The 22,051-nt window shown below is 37.7% G+C and overlaps 1 protein-coding gene across 11 annotated transcripts in view; it reads left to right on the top strand.

The window, feature by feature from the left end:
* Positions 1-22,051, top strand: part of KCNH7 (potassium voltage-gated channel subfamily H member 7) — a 343,770-nt gene that overhangs the window by 1,454 nt on the left and 320,265 nt on the right. For all 11 annotated transcript variants that reach the window (XM_073305646.1, XM_073305643.1, XM_073305642.1 and 8 more), the window contains exon 2: positions 1,034-1,264. In XM_073305646.1, coding sequence (XP_073161747.1) covers positions 1,034-1,264 — 231 coding nt within the window. The remainder of the gene's footprint in view (positions 1-1,033; positions 1,265-22,051) is intronic.

Raw genomic sequence — 22,051 nt, 5'->3', positions numbered from 1 at the left:
AAATCACTAATACAAGGTTATTGTGAAAATTCAGCATAATATGAAGACAGTGGGGAAAGTATATATAAAATGCACTTTTTTCTACAAATGTTTTGATGTGTTAGAAAAACAATATATTTAATTAAAAATACTATATAGGGTCATACAATACTCACTTAACTCATGATAAATCCTATTAAAATTGTGGGTTTTGTTTGTGTGAACAAGACAAGCAGGACTTCATAAATGGTAATAACATAGCAATTGTATCAGCACTGAATATCCATTTGTAAAATGGGAGCAGTATATAGTGCAATTGTGAACAGAAATAAGTAGAATAGTTATAAGACAACTTTGGTACATTACTCTCAGATGAAAGTTTCAGAAGATATGTGTGTCTTACGCACATCACTTTACAAGTGTAGTTGAGACCAGAATTTGACCCAAAATGATCTTTTACTATGTGACTTGTAATATCCCCTTTCTGTAATAACTCTAGCTTATAACAACTACATAAGCAACTGAATGATCATATTACATTCATTTTCTTGGGAGTTTAATTGAAAACCAGATTAATGGCTTGATCCTGCTCATATTCAAGTCAATGGAAAAATTCTCACTGGCTTCTTTAGTGCAGGGTTGAGCCCTTTGGTTTGGGCTTGATACTGGCAAGATCTCATGCAGATAAAATTCCCATTAACTCTTCAAAGGAGTTTTCCTCAGGAAAGACTTGCAGGACTAAGCCAATAGTCTGGGTTTCAGTGACACTGAAAAATGTATTACAAATTTGGAACTTAACAAGAGCTTTGCAAAAGGACTTCTTGGATCTGGTTTTATTTTCTTAAAAGCCAACTATCTTCATATTTAATGTATAACAAGTTTATTGAAGTTTCTTTAAGAGTTCTGGGTCAAGTAAGCTATATTGAAGATCTCTACATCATAGAAATCACATGCAAAAAATAGGTAATAGGTTCTTCAACATCTGTCCTTGCAGACAACAGTTCATGGAATGTTGAAAAAGTACTGAAAAATGCATCACTTTCTTGTATTGCAGATAAAAAATTCATCATTGCTAATGCTAGAGTGCAGAACTGTGCTATCATCTACTGCAATGATGGGTTTTGTGAGATGACTGGATTCTCCAGACCAGATGTCATGCAGAAACCTTGCACCTGTGATTTCCTTCATGGGCCAGAGACCAAAAGACATCATATTGCCCAAATTGCCCAGGCACTGCTTGGGTCAGAGGAGAGGAAAGTGGAAGTCACTTATTATCACAAAGACGGTAAAGTTTCTTTATTTTAGAGATTTTTTAATGTGTTTGGGGGACCAGTTGGCTTGTAATTGGGTTTTTAGAGAAATTTCTTGGACACTCTGGGCAAAATCCTCAGCTGGTATAAACTGGTATAACTCCATGGACTTCAGTGAAACTACAATGATTTATACTATCTGAGGATCTGTCCCTATAAAATCAAATTTTGGTATTTATCATACATTTCTACACATATCTGTCTTTTAGAATTGGAAGAAAAATCCCAAATTTTACTTATTATATGACCAGTGTACAAAAAAAAATAAACAACTTTTAATGGTACTAAAATAAAGGGTCTGACTCTTCTTTCACTTTCACTGGCATAAATCAGGAATAACTCTAGTGCAATTCTGTTGAATTCAATAGTGTAAAACTGGTGTAAGTAAAAGGAGATTCAGGCCCAGACAGTTAGTTTCTATGGATAGTTTTGTATCATAGACTGCAGTAACAACATACAAGTGCCAGAGAGTTAGACTCTGCTACCCACACTCAGCTTGAGCAGTAACTTGATGTAAAGAGGATATCTGAATAAAGTACTACTTATCCTGAGTTAAGGGTGACAGAATCTGGCCCTTGTTAAGTGAAACATAATTGAGAAAAAGTGAAAAAAAGGCAAATTCTTCTCCTAGTGGTGCTGTTGTAAATGCTGAGTAACAACTGAAATCCAGAATGATGCTGTTATAACAAGGAAGGATTTGGGTCCCATCAAAACTGAAGGGAATTCAGTCTCCCCCTTCCCTCCCCAGCCCACAAGGAAGAATGCAGACTGAGCAGAATACCATTTGTATTATTATTGACATATGGAAGAAAGAGTAAAACAACTATGTTGATATATTTACTGTTCAAAGCATGAAATGAATATGTATCCATGTGTTCTGAAAATGATGTATCTGGATATGAGAGTACTACAAAACTAAAACTAAATAATAGTTAGGTTTAAGATTTTTTTCTGATTACTCAGCATTATTTACAGGAATGTCTAGCTTCAAAGAGGTCTGAGTAATGTATAAAAATGGTGTACTATGTTCTGTCCCTCACTGTGTATATACTCAAGAGAGAAAGCAAGGGAAACTCATATATTCAAATGTTGAGCTTAATTTAGTTTTGAAGACATGCCGTAGTACCGTTGGCATTAGTTTGAGAACTGCAACGACAGAAGCTCTCAAGCTTTAAAGTCATAGACCCAAATTCTATTCTCAGTTATTATCATTCCAGAGTGACACCAATGAAGTAAATACGGTTATTCCAGATTTATCCTGAAGTAATTGAGAGCAAAATATGGCTTACAGGTTATCCACTCACATCTGATATTTTAAAAGTATTCTCCTTACCCTTTAGATTCTCATATTCTCTCTAGAGTTAGACCCAACCCCAAACCCTGGATCAGAACATTTCCTTACTTTGGGGAAGTTCAGATCTTGGTAGAGATCCTCACCTAAGGTAGAGCTGCTTTGCTCAGTTTATTTCATTGAGGATCTGGCCTTCTGTGTCTTGTGGAAATTTTTAATCTGTGTATGTTAACATTAAACATAAAATAAAAGTAGCATTGGAAGTGTGAAACACCATAGCTAACTTTGAGGAGATCACAGCCAACAGAGCAAAGCGCTGGCTTTAGGGTATGATCACTCAGAAGCGTTCTTCCTACTTCAGTTTTCAAAAATGATTAGGGGACAGAGAGAAAAAGAGGGATTTACTTAAATTATTAATAAACTATCAGATACTTTTTTAAAAATAACACATTTCTGAAATGCTGAATTATGATATTATGCAACCTGACTTATTATAGAACATTAAGAGTAAAACATAAACAAGGCAAATGTTTATTTTCTTTTCCACATTTTACTTAATTTTTTTCAGTTTGCAACATATAATTTATTAAATTATAGAGCATTTAGGGGAAGATACTGTAAACAGTTATGCACAAGAGTAACCATACTTTCATGATTAGTCACTTTAAACTTAAAGGTGATATCCATGTCCGTAGAGCTAATGCTCAGCCATGGGTTTGCAGAATCAGTCCCTTTAGAAAGCCACAAATAGTGTTTTTAACAAATTAGAACCTAAATGCTTCAAAGATTTACTACTGGGCAAAATAATTTACCATGAGCACTAATACACTTCAATAAACCTTTGCACATTTGGGCCCAACTTTTGGAACTTAAATACAGAGAATTAAGGGATTGTTATTGCACCCAGGCTGTACTGAGCCATTGATTTCTAGGCAAAACAGCCCATTAGTTCTTAAGAAATCCCCACAGAAATCTATTATAGTCTCTGACCCCATGCTATTTACAAGCCTGCAACAACCATTTGGAGCCCAGTACTGCATTCTTAGTTCATCTACAATTCCCACCAACTTCAGTGCAATCTTTGGATGTGGAAAAAAAAATAATCCAGGATTGGACCATTTTTGGGAGACCATTTCAATAACTTTGTGACAACCTGGTGGCAAATCTATTTATTACACATATATACTTTTTGGCATTCTTTCTATATTATCTGTAAGTCCTCACTATAAGAAAAGTTTGAAAATATTTTAAAAAATCCTAACTAGCAATAGTGTTTTGTAAAATTAAAATGTAGTATAAAAACGTGTTCAGTATTATGCTGTGTGTAGTTACTCTCAGATTAATATTATATTGCTTATTAGTGGCTGAAATGTTCTATTTTAGTTTTCATAAAAAGTGTATGCACGTATTTTATACATAAATAAGCTTGGCAGAATTCAATTTTTAAAATAATTTGAGGGATAGCATGTTAATTTTTAAGCATGTTTTTCAATTTAAATTTGTACAGTTGTGGGAAATTATGGGGTGGGGGTCAGACAATAATTTAATGACAATAGATATTGAGATTTAAAAAGTTAAAGATTTATAACCATTAAAACATAAATTGTCATAATCACATCATGTGTCAAATATATGCAAAGTAATTACCCTAAAGTTCTGAAACACATGTTTTCTTACTTTGCCTATCTGTAAATTATGATTATTATCGATGGAAATATTTGTGTGTGTGTGTGTATGAAGAAATCAAAGTTTACTAGCATTATTAACATTTACTGCTACAAATCTAATCCTTTCTAGCATATATATACACACACACACACACACATATATATCAGTAAAAGCTTACTACGACCTTTGTCAAGTTTCTGAAGCGGGCAGCAAGGTTGGGTGCAGAATTGATGGTTCTGATGACTGCTCATTTTGTATTATGCAGAGTTTATTTTTTTAAAGTGGTCAATCCTGTGAACAGTTAGGCATGTAACTTATTCTTGTGAGTAGTACAAGTGAAATACTCAGGGCTTAAAGGTTTGATTTAATCTATATGCTAATTAAGAAAATGCATATATGTATATATATGTTGTATAGCCACACACAGTATACTTCTGTACAAACACAATATATTGGTGATTCTCCAGCTTCCATTGGTATGAAGGCCACACTTCTAGCTCAGAAGAGTTGCAAGATTTAGGACTTGAAGCCTGTCAATTATGCAAGACTGAATTTTTTGGTTTGAGGAAAACATTTTTGTAGCAGGCTGATTTTAGAAAAATGGAAGCTGTCTGAAGCTGCATAGAGGTTTTGAATACTGAAATAAATCCTGGAATGATGGATTAGTGGGCAGAATGCAGGTGAGGTGGTCAAAAGATGCATGACAAAGACTAAATGATCATATAGTTCCATTAATCAGTTACATTGCTATCACCATCATGTACATTTCCCTCTACAGTATATATGATGGGGGAGGAGAATATACCTGATAGTGTGTTGTAACAATTTCAATGGTATGAATTTGGGATGACATCTTTATTAATCAAGGTAGAAGGATTTACTCCAATTTACCCAAAACCTCAAAGGTTTGGAAAATTTACTGCTGATCATCATGCTTGCATGTGATAGAAATCTGAAAGGTATTTTTATCAGAAATAATTCTGCTAATATAGCATATATTTTCTTTATTTCCCTTTCCTGATTCTTTGTTAATAAAGGTCTTTGCATAATACAATCATTGTTTCTTAAGTCCTAATCATTTGTTCCAAAATAACCTGAAGAAGAGCTCTGCATAGCTCGAAAGCTTTTTTCTTTTACCAACAGAAGCTGGTCCAATAAAATATATATATTACCTCACCCATGTTGTCTGTTCCAAAAGAGACAATTATGAGGTCACCAAAAGGATTACAGTTTTTTAGGGAATGATTAGAAGAGGAGATGGACTCATAAAAACTAAGGGCCCAAACGTGTATCTCTTACTTACATGAGTAGTCCCATAAGTCACTGGAACGACTCATGGGAGTAAGGCTTTGAGATTAGCCCCTAAATTCCATTTTAATGCAAATGTCCTCATTAATAAAAAACTTGGGTAGATAAATGCAGAAAAAAAATCACAAGCAGCATCATTTCCAGATAGAATGTTTTTCAAAGTTGCCCGTGAGGCATTAGCAGTTGTTTAAATTAATAAATTATCCTCTGAGTTCATAGCAATCTAGTACAATAGGTTTCTTACTGTTTATAACTTCTTCTCCCCAACTGGCTATCTAGAGTATATGATCTGTATTAGACACATTGGAAGGAAAGATATTGTTTACACAGATTATCAATTTTTGTTTTAATAGTTATTTGCAGTGGAAGTGTTTGACAGTTTTTCCTTTGAGGACTCCATTTTAAAGTTTAAGTTATTATTACATAAAGCATCCTTGACAGCAGTAAAATATGACTTGAAGTGATAATGCTGTAAAGTTTTTGACATAAAAAACTATAAATTATACAGAGATTGAGGATGGGCATATGTTAAAGTATTTGTCATTGCATACTATTTTGGCATGTGTTCTGCAGACAACAGTAGGATATAACTAAAAATATAGCCTAAAATGTCTGCTTATTAGTATGATGTACAGGAGCTCTTTAACTACTTTACATAGATGCAGATATTTTATGGCTAGAAAGTACCAATGAAGGATGTAATAATGACTAAAAAGATGATAGGAGGAAAGCGTGGTTTCAGACAGTTGTCTTGATGTTACAGACAACAAGAAGTACTTGGCATTCATCTAATTTGAGTTATCCAGTGTGCTAGAGCTGACTGCAGAATAAAAATATTTGTGATTCCAAAACTCACCGAGGTTCCAAATTAATGGTTTCCAGACCTCTACATTTTGAAGTGCTCTTTTTCAACACTTAGAAAAATAAAATGTACCAACATATTGTTTAAGTTAAGTATTAACTTAACTTGGTGTCCTGATCCTAGTCAGAAATGTCACGGCATTTTTGAATAATAGGTATATGCATTCTGCTTCAGCTCCAGCAGACATTTGATCACCTATTCACTTCTTATATGCCCAGAATTGATCAGTCAATTTAAACAAGGTAGGCACAATAGGTCCATGAGGGCAGACCCTTACACATGCGTGGGCCTCAGTGTAGTCAATGGGACTTGGCATTGGTGCCAGGATATACCAGAAGGGATCTGACTGCAGGATTCAGAACTGACAAAAAAAGGAAAAGAAAGTAGAAATATACCAATATCATGACAGGAGTTCTTAGTAAAATAGGCAACATCATATGGCTGCAGTTGGATAAAGGAAGTCTTATACTTTCATCCCTTCTCCAGCTCTCCCAGAAAAACAACAAGAAAACCCTTCTGTAACTGTTTTTCAAAACATTCTAAAAGCTACTTATAAGTGTGTTTGTACATTAGAATATCATGCAATGTTCTGGATTGAAAGCAATGGATATGAGCAGCCTTTCTCCACAGAATAGGTACAGTACAACCACTTGTACTTCAGACTTCGGCCTATCCCCACTTCACGGTGATGATACCCTGTAACTATCTCCACATCACTGAGCCTTGAGCTACAAGGATCAGCTTTAGCTCAATATCCATTCACATGCAATTCTTGGCACCTTTGCTGATAGTAGTTAGGATGGGGAGTGGGTTCCCTTTTTCTTTTCCTTCTTCTCCTTCGTCTCCTCCTCTGTGGTTTGACTGATTTTTTGGGCTGTTTACAGTAGTTCAGTAGGAATGGGACTGAAATCACTGACGTATTTCACACAGGACACAGAATGGTTAGGAGATAAAAAACTTTCAGTCATACTGAGCTGCACTGGGGTCAAACTAGTTATTTAGAGGTAATGGTCGATATCATTTCTACTCCCCTGAATCATCAAGTTCCTCAGCATTTACAAAACAAAACGTTGTTTTAAAAAGTTTTCATTAAATTGACTTTATTATGAGGATTTTTTGTGGGATATAGAAACTTATCTCCTTTCCAGGCATTCCTGCTAACTGGATGTCTAAATGAGGGAGAAAAGGGAACAAAAAATTACATTATCTTCAACATTAGTCTTTCTACCAGAACTCTGGACCTGATTAGTATTTTTGGATATATCTGATCTTAAGAGACAGAGAAAAGCACAGCCAGTAGCAATTGTTTTCTTAGTGGGTAAATCCATAGGTGAGGCTAATGGTTGGTGCAAGACCCTCTCTACCAGTTAAGTGCCACTCAAGTATGAATGGGGGGGACTAAAGGCAGGATGGTCACAGAGGAGTCTTTTTCATCCCAGTATACTCTGGATTGAGAAACTGCACTACCCTTGATCAAGATGATTCATAGAAGAGGTCTGAGGTAGGCTGCGGAGAGGCACTGGGTTCTGCAACTTATACTGATCCAGTAGCCTAAACCTTCCTTGCTGCAGGTACAGAGAATCAGTGGTTGCTGTGTTAGCCTACAGGCTGCATGAGTGGCGAGACAGGAGCTATACATACACTGCATCCCCACCGCCTACATGCGTTATGTGCAGGGAGCTGTATTTTATCCCTCCCAACTCTTGCTCCACAGGTAGCCCAATTATTCAGATTTTGAGCTGGAGAAGGGAATTTCAACCATTGTGCAAGTAGTGGGCAGGGTTTTTAAATGACACACATAACAGTGCAATGATTCCCAATAAATGGCAGAATTACTGAAATAAATCCTTCCATGATAAGGTGGTGCTAAGATAACTGGTGCTTATGAAGTTATTAGCTTGTGCCCAGGAGCCACCTAATGCAGTATCTCGTCTCTGAAAGCAGCAGTACCAGAAGCTTCAGAAGAAGGAACAAGAAACTCACAGGAGGCAGATGCGGGGTAATCTGACCTCTGTGAAGATTTCATCTTAATCCCTCTTGGTTAGAGACTGGTGTAAAACCTGAAGCATGCAGTTTTATATCCCTTAAGTACTGTTTCTAGCATTAATTATTATAACTGTAGATATTGTTGTTATTCATGTCAATGGCCAACATTTTTTTAGAAGTTTCTATCGTCTTTGCTATGAAAACACCCGATGGAAAGGACTTCCACGTTCTAATTAGGCATTGCATGAATGAGTATTTCCTTTTATCAGTTTTGAATCTGTTTCCCTTCAGTTTCATTGAATGCCACCTTTGTTCTTGTGTTATGAAACAGGGAAAATAGAAGCTCCTGATCTATCTAATACTTAGTCCTGCCTTGCGTGCAGGGGACTGGACTAGACCTCTCGAGGTCCCTTCCAGTTCTCTGATTCTATGTTTTTGATACCATTTTATATATTTGTATCATGTCCACTTTATTTGTTTCCAATCTAATTGCAATCATTTCACTCTCATATGCAGAGAGTTTTTCCCATACCCATAATAAATTCTTTCTTCTCTGCTCATTCTTCAAAAAGAGGCTCAGATGGGGCAAATAAAGTAGCAGATTTAAAGAGAGACATCAGGGTAGAGCCATTGCTTTAGAAGCTTGTAGCTGTGACCTTAAGCATTAGATGTTATTACACAAGCTTTAGAATGACAGCTTGGATAGTATATGTTTGTAACATTATCACTCTGCACTATGTGATCTCATACACAGGAAAGGGGATAGTGGTGGTGTTTCTATTGTACTGAGTTTAATTTGTTTTAGGGACCAGCTTTATAGCATTCCATATAAATTAGATTTATCTGAATACCTCTCCATGTATATATCAGACCAGCTTCCAGGCCAAGTATGAACCTGCCTGACCAAGCGACAAAGGGCTAAGAGTAGCAGTGGAAGAGACTAGCTCATTGTTGGAGTGGCCAACTCACCCTGAAAGGAACACACAGCAAACCAATCAGAAGTGCAGCTGTGAACCCAGATCTAAGTGCATACATATATATGCAAGTTCCACTGGCCATAGTAGGAAGCCCCCTCACCAAAGACACACACAGGAGAGGGAGGGAAAATACTAGGTAGCTGGATCACATTGTATACAGTGGGACCTTACAATATTTGCAGACATATCTTATCACAAGTGAACACATGGACAAAGGTCTTCCGAGTTTCAACAGTTTCATAGGTGTAGGTCACCACACACTACATTGTCCAAGAACTAATCTGTGTCTACCAACAGCATGCATTGCATCACACACGTGTATTCCCTAGACACATGTATTCACCAGTATAGCACCACAGTGCATTTTCAGTAAACATAGGAGGATTGGCTGTGGCTGATGTCTTTGAGGCTGCTGCTGTATATTACTTCTTACTTTCGCTTTCAGTGTGGCTCGGAGACTGGAGTAACTTCTTGCTCTGACTTGATCAGCTTTGCAGAACAATGCATTGGTATCGGTTGTGAAGTAACTTATAGAGATCCTGGATATACTCTTTATGCTTTCTGTACAGCCAAAGTAACTTAGTCCTGACCAGGAGCTACATAGGTGGCTGCACAGTTTATAGTGGATAATAAATGTGAAATTGGATTTAGTCCACACAAAATGGCCTATTTAACCCAGAAGTACTACACTGTAGCTGCTCTTTGGAAGGTCCACAGCTGCCATTGCAGTTAGTATCAGTACAAGATCTGATTGTTAGTCCATAATTATAGAGTCTGCTTTGGGGTGACTCCACATTTGAGATATTGTTTCTGAAGTTATAGCTGCAAATGTTGTTTATTTTATGGAGCTTGATTTTTGGTCTCTGTTTTTCTATATATATTTTAATTTCAAAAATGTTCAGTTATGTTACTGTTAGGAAACAATGCACATTATGTAAACATGTTTAAAAGTTAAATGGAAATTTCATGAACTGGGAACCAGAATTCCACTCAGCACCTGCCATAAAAATCTGTTTGACCCTCTGCATTTCCACAGGCAAACAAGTTAAAGCTACCCCAATAAGCTACTAGTACTGCACCACTTTTTCATTTCAATTTTCACACCTTTTTGCGTTCTGTAACCACAGTGAAGTCTCATTGCTCAAGCTCACCTCACAGGTTAACAGTCTGAAACAAAGCTCAGCATCAAAAATGTCAAAGTAATGATAGAATAAAATTCACAAAGGGGAAAGTTAGTAAGCAGCCTTGTATGTTCTACTATTTCATCAACTAGATCCAGTGTTAGAGAGCCATATTATAATTTCCTCTGATGATGCCCTGTACTGTAGCACTGATGTATTATCCAGCAAAAGAATATGAGGGTATGGGTGTCTTCAGCAAAGAAAAGCTGTCTCTGAAATCACCAGATGATTGTTTAAAATGTCAATATTGTTAACTGTGTCAATGTTGATATTTTGAGCAAAGTTTCCAGCTAAGAGCATTTAACCCAGAATCCCAAACTACCTCCCAAACATCCTTGGGTGCTGAAATCTCTCACTATCCAAACCTTAACTTTCCCCCTTGCAACTTCAATGATGTAGCGACACATCGTCAATACAAAAATCTGCAGCACACTGAAAACTGGAAATACAGGGACACCAAAACCAAAGTGAATTTAATACCAAAACAACCAACATAGGAGCTATTACATGGATCGTATTTTTGTTTTTATTTAATTCAATAAAAATCACCCACATTACATTTAAGTGAAGCCACCACAGAATCTCCAGCCTGCCACACAAGAGTGCCAAACAAATCAGAGGGCTTTGACTCAGAAAAAAGGTCCTGCTTCTCTGGTGTGCCTGGACCCTTGACAATATTAAAAAATGTTGGGCTCTTTAAAATATTAGTATAGGACACAGCCAGTGCCTGATTCTGTTCCCAGAAGTACCACCTCCTCAGGGACGTGGGGGTAGCCATCACTGATTTAAAGACACAGGGTCTGATTTCCAGAGATACTAAATACCCACAGTTCTCATTGACTTGAACTATATTTGTGGGTGTTGGCATTCAGGTGTTTCAAGTTCAGGTTCATGGTGTCTTCTAGGGGTCTATGATGATGCAGGTATTTGGGGGCAATGTCAGCTAGTAGTCAAGTGGAACATGTGTTGCCGAAGTTGCTTTTAGATCAATAGCACTTTACATGAAAAACCTATAAAGCATCTGACAAAAGAAAAACCCATTATTTTAATCTACAAAGGTGGTTGTTTCAGATCAATGATAGACAAATACCTTCTCTCTGTCTCCCTGCCTTTGTCTTTTACCCAGTTACCTGAAAAGCAGTTAAACGTCTTGTAAACAATGCTCATACTAAACCACACATTATGACAACGTTTACCTTGAGATGTTCCTGGACTTTGGAGTGTGCACCATTTTCAGAGTATTTATTTGTTAGAGAGTTCTCTGCTGATTTTCATTCAAATCAATGTGATTGTATCTCTGCAAATTTCCCCCTTTCAAAACTCATTTGTGCCAACCTGCTCTGCTCCTTCCTCTCTGAAAAAACACACAGGATAATCTCATTAGTATTTTGCATGTTTGTGGCGATTCTACAAGAAAACAATTTTTTTCTGTTTGCAGAAGAATATGAAACACAGTATTGCACAAATCCTATTTTCATCGTATTTGAAGTAAACTACTGTTACAGTTCTTCTTTGTCTCTTTCCTTGTAAAGATGGCTTAGGACTCAGATAGAAAGAGCTCTGGTGTCTGTGATGTTTTTAATAATAGTAATATAAGTAAGGAAATTTTATCCTATTGCAATTCTAAGCATCTGTCGAGGTTTTCAGACTATAAAATATACCATGAATCAATTTAACACAGAGCTCTATGCAACAAAAATTATATGAGACCTAGCAGGATGTGGAAGTCCATGTATACTGGTTGTGCAGTGTGCCACTCTATTCAGGAGAGATGTCAGCTTGATATCTAAGATGTATAAGATTGATGTATATGGACCAGATCCTGAACTCTGGCTCAGGGGTGCATGACACAGTTCAGGAAGGTGTATGAAAAGATGGCCTTAAGCAACCTTTCCACTACCCCATTCCTGGGCCAATCTGTGCTGGTCCATTCCCTTGGATCATCCTCAGGCTTGCTTTAAGTTGTACTTTTTGCCTATGGCAAAAGGACAGGCAAGTGGGGTAGCTGCTCTAATATAACCCAAAGTTCCTCCTGTACTGGGGAGATCTTTGGGACCTTCCTAGTTCAGACAGCTGAATTCTAACGTTGCCTGGACAATATATAGTTCTCATACATTGAGAAAGGCATGTGTGGCCATGCAAAAGGCTTATCACCAACTTAGTGATCCTGGATGCTATTTCCTTTTGATTAAGGACTATCAGTACCTCAACTGCAGAACTAGGTGAAAGTAGAAATATCATGCGATTCATCTAAGAGAGTTATTTTGATTGGAAAGATAGGCATATGATACTGACAATAAGATCTAGATTTGAAAACAGACTTCAGATGAAATATGAGCCCCAATTATAGATATAGAAAAGGTATTTTACTGTCCTGGGATCTAGGAGGCTTTTTGTGAAACTGCCAAAATTCCAACTGTCCCAGTGCAAACAGACTATAAATTAATCCAGATATACTATAATTTCCAAGGTCTTCTCTAACAAAGTTTCATCTTCATCCAATCACAAGAAACCATGAGTCTAACAGTGGCCCAATATCTAAACAAATACTTTGCCTCAGTCTTTAATAAGGCTAAAGAGGATCTTAGGGATAATGGTAGCATGACAAATGGGAATGAGAATATGGAGGTAGATATTACCATATCTGAGGTAGAAGTGAAACTCGAACAGCTTAATGGGACTGAATCGGGGGGGCCCAGATAATCTTCATCCAAGAATATTAAAGGAATTGGCACCTGAAATTGCAGCCCATTAGCAAGAATTTTTAATGAATCTGTAAACTCAGGGGTTGTACCGTATGGAGAATTGCTAACATAGTTCCTATTTTGAAGAAAGGGAAAAAACGTGATCTGGGTAACTACAGGCCTATTAGTTTGACATCTGTAGTATGCAAGGTCTTGGAAAAAAATTTGAAAGAGAAAGTAGTTAAGGACATTAAGGTCAATGGTAAATGGGACAAAATAATCACGATTTTACAAAAGGTAGATTGTGCCAAATCAACCTGATCTCCTTCTTTGAGAAAGTAACAGATTTTTTAGACAAAGGAAACACAGTGGATCTAATTTACCTAGATTTCAGTAAGGCGTTTGATACAGTGCCACATGGGAAATTATTAGTTAAATTGGAAAAGATGGGGATCAATATGAAAACTGAAAGGTGGATAAGGAAATGGTTAACAGGGAGACTACAGCGGGTCCTACTGAAAGGTGAACTGTCAGGCTGGAGGGAGGTTACCAGTAGAGTTCCTCAGGGATCAGTTTGGGGACCAATGTTATTTAATCTTTTTATTACTGACCTTGGTACAAAAAGTGGGAGTGTGCTAATAAAGTTTGCGGGTGATACAAAGCTGGCAGGTATTGCCAATTTAGAGAAGGACAGGGATATCCTACAGGAAGATTTGGATGACGTTGTAAACTGGAGTAATAGTAATAGGATGAAATTTAATAGTGAGAAGTGTAAGGTTATGCATTTAGGGATTAATAACAAGAATTATAGTTCTAAGCAGGGAAAGCATCAATTAGAAGTAACGGAGGAGGAGAAGGACCTTGGAGTATTGGTTGATCATAGGATGATTATGAGCCGCCAATGCGATATGGCCGTGAAAAAAAGCTAATGCAGTCTTGGGATGCATCAGGAGAGGTATTTCCAATAGAGATAAGGAGGTTTTAGTGCCATTATACAAGGCACTGGTGAGACCTCACCTGGAATACTGTGTGCAGTTCTGGTCTCCCATGTTTAAGAAGGATGAATTCAAACTGGAACAGGTACAGATAAGGATGATCCGAGGAATGGAAAATGTGTCTTATGAAAGGAGACTCAAGGAGCTTGGCTTGTTTAGACTAACTAAAAGAAGGTTGAGGGGGAAATATGATTTCTCTCTATAAATATATCAGAGGGATAAATACCGGAGAGGAAGAGGAATTATTTAAACTCAGTACCAATGTGGACACAAGAACAAATGGATATAAACTGATCATTGGGAAGTTTCGACTTGAAATTAGACGAAGGTTTCTAACCATCAGAGGAGTGAAGTTCTGGAATAGCCTTCCAAGGGAAGCAGTGGGGGCAAAAGACCTATCTGGCTTTAAGATTAAACTCGATAAGTTTATGGAGGAGATGGTATGATGGGATAACATGATTTTGTCAATTAATTGATCTTTAAATATTCATGGTAAATAGGCCCAATGGCCTGTGATGGGATGTTAGATGGGGTTGGATCTGAGTTACTACAGAGAATTCTTTCCTGGGTATCTGGCTGGTGAATCTTGCCCATACGCTCAGGGTTTAGCTGATCACCATATTTGGGGTCGGGAAGGAATTTTCCTCCAGGGCAGACTGGAAGAGGCCCTGGAGGTTTTTCACCTTCCTCTGCAGCATGGGTCACTTGCTGGAAGATTCTCTGCTCCTTGAAGTCTTTAAACTACGATTTGAGGACTTCAATAGCTCAGACATAGGTGAGAGGTTTTTCACAGGAGTGGGTGGGTGAGATTCTGTGGCCTGCGTTGTGCAGGAGGCCAGACTAGATGATCATGATGGTCCCTTCTGACCTTAATATCTATGAATCTATGACTTAAATGGAGAAATATTGAGTTTAATGATTAAAGCAATCAGTCTCTGACTGATAACTTTGAAACACAATGTGAGTTTATAGTTCCAAGCTGGCATTCTCTGCAGCATTCCTATGCTGTTACCTGCTTTCCCCCTTTTCCCCCTTTCCTAGGGCTGCATATCCACAATGTTCTGCAATCCTCCCACGGAGGAACAATAGCACTGTGTGTGTGCATTTTATATATCTCCAAACTCAAGCTACTTGCTGAGAATGAGTGAGTCCCAGGAATGAGGAGCAGAACCAGAATATAACAAGATATTCAGGAGCAACTAACTTTGCAAAATAGCAGTTTGCCATAGAGTGAAATAGGAATTATTTTTGATCCAACATTTAGGAATTCAGGGCCAGGTTCTTGGTGCTTCAGTGGGGCCATAAAACTGGCTTAACCAGCTAGCTGGAGATTCCCTGTGAGGAGAAGGAATCCTGATTGGTGCAGTTGTATACTGCTCCCATTCCTAACCTCTGGTGAAGGGACTATTTCCAGGAGAAAGGGGTTTATCCAGTGCATCTCTACACCTTGGTGATCCTCTGCTGCCAGAATAGCCCGTTGGGTCTAGAGGCAGTTAAAACTAATTTAGTGCACTCCAAGGCTGCTCAAAATTATACTGGGGGCCAAACTGGTCCTTGGCCAATCACAGGATCAATGGCAAACCAAAGGTGGAATTAATCCACCTTCACCTCTTCCCCTTGTTTATCCTGTACTGATACAGCTGCACTGGAGGATCCAGCCTTTATGCTTTCAGAATTCCAAACAGAGACTAGGATCCAATTAAACAATACAAGTATTTCTGGTGAAAACATACAAGAAGAAAGCTGTAGCTACCTGACTCACACTGTATGCATTCTCAGCTCTTTTCAACGTGGAACAAAATAGTTCTGTCATTTGCAAACTTTTGGTTTGCAAATTATTTTAAAGGTTATACTGCTGCTATCTAAAGAGAGCCGTGAATCAGGCATACAGTGGCTGTGACTCAGTCTTCCACTACATTACAGTATTTTTTAAAACAATCAGCTTTGTTTTGTTGTGCATTATTTGCCTTCAGCTGATTTTGAATGTGTCTCATAATTTGCAAGAAGGTTTATTTTCTCCTGATAGGTGAAAATAGACCATAAAGAATGAATGAAGTTCTATGAAACACTGGTATGTTGCTCCTTTCACAAATTTGTATAGCATAGTCTCCCCTTACCACACTGTTTCGCTAGAATTCTGGCTGTTAATGGGAGTCATGTACACTCATCAGTGGGTAAACAGACCCCTCTGCCTCAGGTGATATATTCTTTCTGCCTGGGTTGTCTCATCTCTAGTTCTGATATACTGACAAATAATGTTCTGGTAGAATAGTCCTACACTATAAATTGTTTTCCATCTCAGATCTCTTCCTTCATTTATACCTCACTCTTTCTAAGAATTGACATATTGATACAGCCTCACAAAACTTAGTTCCCTGGTGGAAGTGAGAATCTTCATATAAGTAGTGGTCAGTTTACCTTTGACTTATGCAGGCCTTCTTGCAAGCATGGGACGGGCTCTAACTAATATATGTCACTCTTCTACAGCAAAGTCCCGTTGTAAAAGTGATACACTGGTCTTTTGTAGCCTCATGCATTTATGTTTTATCTGTGTGTCTGCAGAAAGTCTGAAGTACAGATAGGTCAGTTGCTTCCTTGATACATTTTTAAGATAGCAGCACAATTATGGGCATTCTCTGACATTTTTAATTACACTAATTGTAATTCAGTATTATTGTACTGAATTTGTCTTGCTGGAATTTTGTAAGTTATTTCAAAGTTATTTCATGTGTTTAAAATTTCACATGGTATGTGTGAGTGTGCATGTGTATAGAAGTAATGAAGTGTGGTCAGTACTAACCACGGAACGATCCATTTGCCATCAACAAGGTTTGATGTGTTTGAAATCTCAACCAGCTGTCATGTATAATATACACAAGAGTTCATCTGACTTTACATACACACTCATGCCTTGTGGAATCTTATGGTATTATACATGCAAGTTGGTTGAGATTTTAACCACATTTTTCATGCCTAGGTTGTAGGTTGCAAATGGACCATTCTGAAACATCATTACAACTATCCAACTCTGTGGCTATACTGTGGCTTCCATTAAATGAGCTGATGGTTTCAGTTCCAGACAGATAGTCTCTATCACAAGTGTCACTAATTGGTCTACTTATCCGCATCTCCACCGGAGGCCAAGGACGGAATGGCTCTGCAAACTATCCTGCCCTTTGACACTAAATGAAGTTTCCTCTAGCTCAGACATTGTGCACCCTGCTGGATGCTTAGAGACAGCAGCAATGGCAATTCTACTACCTGTTACTTTTCCTGTGGATAACGAAGGGTTTCTGTCTTTGGACCCCACTTCTTGCCGCATACTGGTTTTCCTTTCGCAGTTTCTCATCCAAACCTATGCTTGTGTCAAGGGGAAAAGAAACCTCCTATCCTATATTCCTAAAATAGAAGAATTCCTAAATTGGAAGAATAAGTTAGGAGGCTCGGTGCATAGTAAAGCTAACTGTGATGTGTATTTTCTTGTAAATCTCAGGCAGCTAATCAATTGTCTCCTCATATTTGGAGATAAACACAATTGCTGCTGACATACAATTATGGTGTCCCTGGTATCCATTAATCATCACGCTATCTACACTGCTGAAGATGTACTGAAAACAGATCTTCCAAGAAAGAAATATTCTCTTAACAGCATCAGAGAGTCTGGAGTGAGATAATCCTGCCAAAATACTTTCCTGTCTCAGTAGAAAAAGTTCACTACCAAGGTTTCCTTATCTAGGGCATAGGGAGAAAGGAAAATCTTTGTTCTCTATTTCTCTTCTGCTGTCACTTCTTTCATTTCTTTGTTTGTAAGTACACACCCACACCGGTGCTTATTTACTTCTACTCTCCCTCCCTGCCACCGTCTCCTATGGCTCACTTCCCCATCCCTCTGATCTTTACCCCTTCTCATGTTACTCTCTTGAGGTATAAGGTCATAGGACAGATATAACAAGCTCTTCAGTATTAAAATGAAATTGTAGTGTGTACTTTTAGTAGGCTACAACAGTGTTATGGCTACTCAGATGCAAAGAGCAAGATGTACATAATAACATCATGATGCTTCAGCAGCCCCACCTGTGGATTCCTGTAGCCCCACAGCATTGCAGTGCAGTTGGAAAGGAAGATTAAACAACACGCTCCCAAACTATTTATAATTTAGGGCTGCAACTTCATTTGTGGGTTCTGGTGATATTAAAAAAACCTCACTACTCAAACCAGACACTCACAATTTAAAAGGTCACCCAAATTCAGTGGGATGACAGCCTTATTATGTGCAGTTAGGGGAAGTTATTCTTTATGTTCAATACTTTATATTTATCTGGACAATGGCTGTTAATAAATGTAAAGTGACTATTCAAGCATATTTAATGAGCATTAGCACTGATAAGTTCCTTAGTATGAAGGGGTTCCATAAGCTTCATTAAGTATATTTCCACTAATTCAAAGGACTTTAAAGATATTTTCATATTATTAAAAGTTTTGGCCTCTCACTCTTTACATATTTGACACTTTAAACTAAACTAAGGTCTGTTAGTTTCTTGCTTAATTTTATTTTTAACCACTCCAGTTTGTTGCTGTAAGGTTATACTACACAATCTGCTCATTGATTTTCTAAGATATGTGGCTTCTCACCCTGTTCCCATCATACCGAGTAAGAGCAGCTGGGATGATCTAGTGGCATTTGAACATTACCTTGATGACACACCAGGCCCAAATCTAGGAGTTTACACTGCAGTATTTGGAAAGTATTTATTTGTTTGATATCTTTATTTTTAATAAGGCTTGTCTGCAAGGCAAGCTACTACACAGCGAGCCAGGGTATAAATCTATAGCATACCAAATTGCTGCATGGTAATGTCCCCTGTGGCCACAACACAGTGAAAGTTTGGAGTGTGGCTTGGCTTACTTGTAAGTGTAGTAAGCTAAGTTCATTTTCTGTTTTTATTCCTGTTTCCACTGAAGTCAATGGGAGAAGGATTAGGTCCAAACTGACAACATGGTTGTGATCATTTCTGTAGGAAACAGCTCTAGACCAAGAATGTTGTTCCTGGTAACTACTGTTACATGGTCTATTTTTGCCACTATGTAAAAGATAGCATGTATGGTAGTGTGACAAGTGCTTTATATATTAATATGATATATAAGCTTACCAAAGAGTATTGGTTTGTTATTATTGGTCTCCTGGACTGTAACAAAATTGCTATTGTAGTGTTGCTAATTAATATTTGACTACAAACATTGGTTTGTTAGTTTAGGATGGTTCTTGCATGCTTTGCTCTTGACACTGAATTTTGTACAGGAACTCTACAATATCTGATTTTTAATATGACATATTTCCTTGTCTACATTAGTAACACAACCTCAGAATATTCAAACAATTTTTTAAATAAATCTGTTTACTTTCTATTATGTATGCTCTTTGTCCAAGCTGAGAGAAATGCAAAATACACAATAAAAGCAACTAAGTCAATTTCACTTTTGACACGTCAGGTTCTCAGTGCCACAATCTGGAGTTGCAAGCACTACAGGAAAAAGCTTATTTGTTTAAAACAGACAGCGTTTACTGGGATTTGAAAACCATAGAAATATTTTATTGGTCTTTGGCTTCGTAAATTTTGTTTTTTGGAACCAAACTAAAATGGCTGCCCTTTAAATAAACACTGAGGCATTGTTTCTTAGATATACAGTTTATTAAGAGTTACATGAGTTTTCAATCAGTTATAAGAGAAAACATGTGACTAAAATAGTTTAGATAAGCACTATCAAGTGTAGCACTAACAGACTTCACAACAATTTTAATTTTAACCACACTGCATCCTCTTCATACAGAGACCAGCTTTCAAAAATTATTTCCTAGCAAGGTCTTTTATTTTGGGGGGTGGGCCTAAGTTAGAGCACTATGGGCCTAAGAGTTGACAAGGCCTAAGTTAGAGCGCTATGTTTCATTTTTAGTCACTTTATTCAGCACTTCAGTCTCTCAGTGGATAAATTATAAGGCCTAATTTAAGTGTTAAACTGCGATAACTGAATCATATATAAAATGTACTTGGCCACTGAAGTCCTTCGCTGCTGACCACAGCCCTGGCCAATGTGGCAGTGGCATTTGTTGGTATTCTCTGAAGTAACTGTTGTTTCCCTGGAATGCTGGCACTCATATTCACAGATTCCAAGGCCAGAAGGTACCATTGTGATCATCTAGCCTGACCTCCTGTTTAACACAGGCCAGAAAATTGCCCCAAAATAATTCCTAGAGCATATATTTTAGAAAAACATCTAATCTTGATTTAAAAGTTGCCAGAGATGGAGAATTCACCACAACTCTTGGTAAATTGTTGCAATGGTTAATTATCCTCAGTTAAAAATGTATGCCTTACTTCCAGTCTGAATTTCTCTAGCTTCCACTTCCAGCCACTTTCTCTGCTAGTTTGAAGGACTCATTATCAAATATTTGTTCACCACATAGATACCTATAGACTAATCAAGTCACCCCTTAACCTTCTCTTTGTCAAGCTAAATAGACTGAGCTCCTTGAGTCTATCACCATAAGGCATGTTTTCCGATCTTTTACTCATTCTTGTGGTCCTTCTCTGAACCCTCTCCAATTTTTCCACATTCTTCTTGAATTGTGGACACCAGAACTGGAACCATATCTCAGCAGTGGATAGAACAGTGCAAAGTACAGAGGTAAAATAACCTTTCTTCTCCTACTTGAGATTCCCCTGTTTATGCATCTGATGATCGCATTAGCCCTTTTGGACACAGTGTTGGACTGGGAGCTCATGTTCAGCTGATTATCTACCACGACTCACAATTTTTTTCCCCCAGAGTCACATCTTCCCAGGATAGAGAGCCCCATTCTGTAAGTATGGCCTACATTCTTTATTCCTAGATGCATACATTTACCCATATTTAAAAACATATATATTTTTGCTTGTGACCAGTTTACAAAGTGATCTGGATCATATCTTGGTATCCATGACCTGTCCTCTTCAATATTTACCACACCCCCCAATTGTTGTCATCTGCAAACTTTATCAGTGATGATTTTATGTTTTCTTCCAGGTCAGAAATAAAAGTGTTAAGTAGCATAGGGCCAAGGACCAATCCCTTCAGAACCCCCTGGAAACACACCCAATTCCCTCTTTACAATTATGTATTGAGACCTAACAGTTAGCCGGTTTTTATATCATTCTAATGTTTAATCAAAATATCATGTAGTACCAAGTCAAATGACTTACAGAATTCTAAGTATATTACATCAGCACTATTACCTTTATCAACCAAACTCATAAAAAAAGGTATCACGTTAGCGTGACAAACCACAAAACTTTGTTTGGCATTAAATATATTATGCCCCTTTAATTCTTTATTAATTGAGTCCTGTATCCGATGCTCCATTATCTTGCCTGGGATGAATGTCAGACTGACAGTCCTATAATTACCCAGTTTATCCTTTTACTTTCCTCTGCTTCACCCCAAAAAGGCTGATTTCTCATGCTTAATAGGAGTTAATTGATTTTTACCCCTAAGCTCAAAGACTGGTAACCGTGACCCATTTCCCAGATCATACCCAACTTCACCCTCTGCTTTGGCCTTTAGAGGCCTGATTCAGAAACCCATCCCTATAGTGTTAAGGAGGTACAAAGGCCTGTGTGCATCTGTACCACTCCTGGCCCACCCCCGTAGCTGAAGGATTCTCCACACCAGGAACAGTTTCACCTAGGGAACTGAAGAACTAGGACTGTAATTGGATCCTGCATTTGATGCAGACTCCTTATGTCCTTTCTTCTCACTCTTGCACATCTAAACA

Source organism: Lepidochelys kempii, chromosome 11 (assembly GCF_965140265.1).
Source record: "Lepidochelys kempii isolate rLepKem1 chromosome 11, rLepKem1.hap2, whole genome shotgun sequence".
In the NCBI taxonomy this organism is placed as follows: domain Eukaryota; kingdom Metazoa; phylum Chordata; order Testudines; family Cheloniidae; genus Lepidochelys; species Lepidochelys kempii.
Note: the sequence above shows the minus strand (reverse complement) of the source record. Positions and strands in the feature narration are given on the sequence as shown.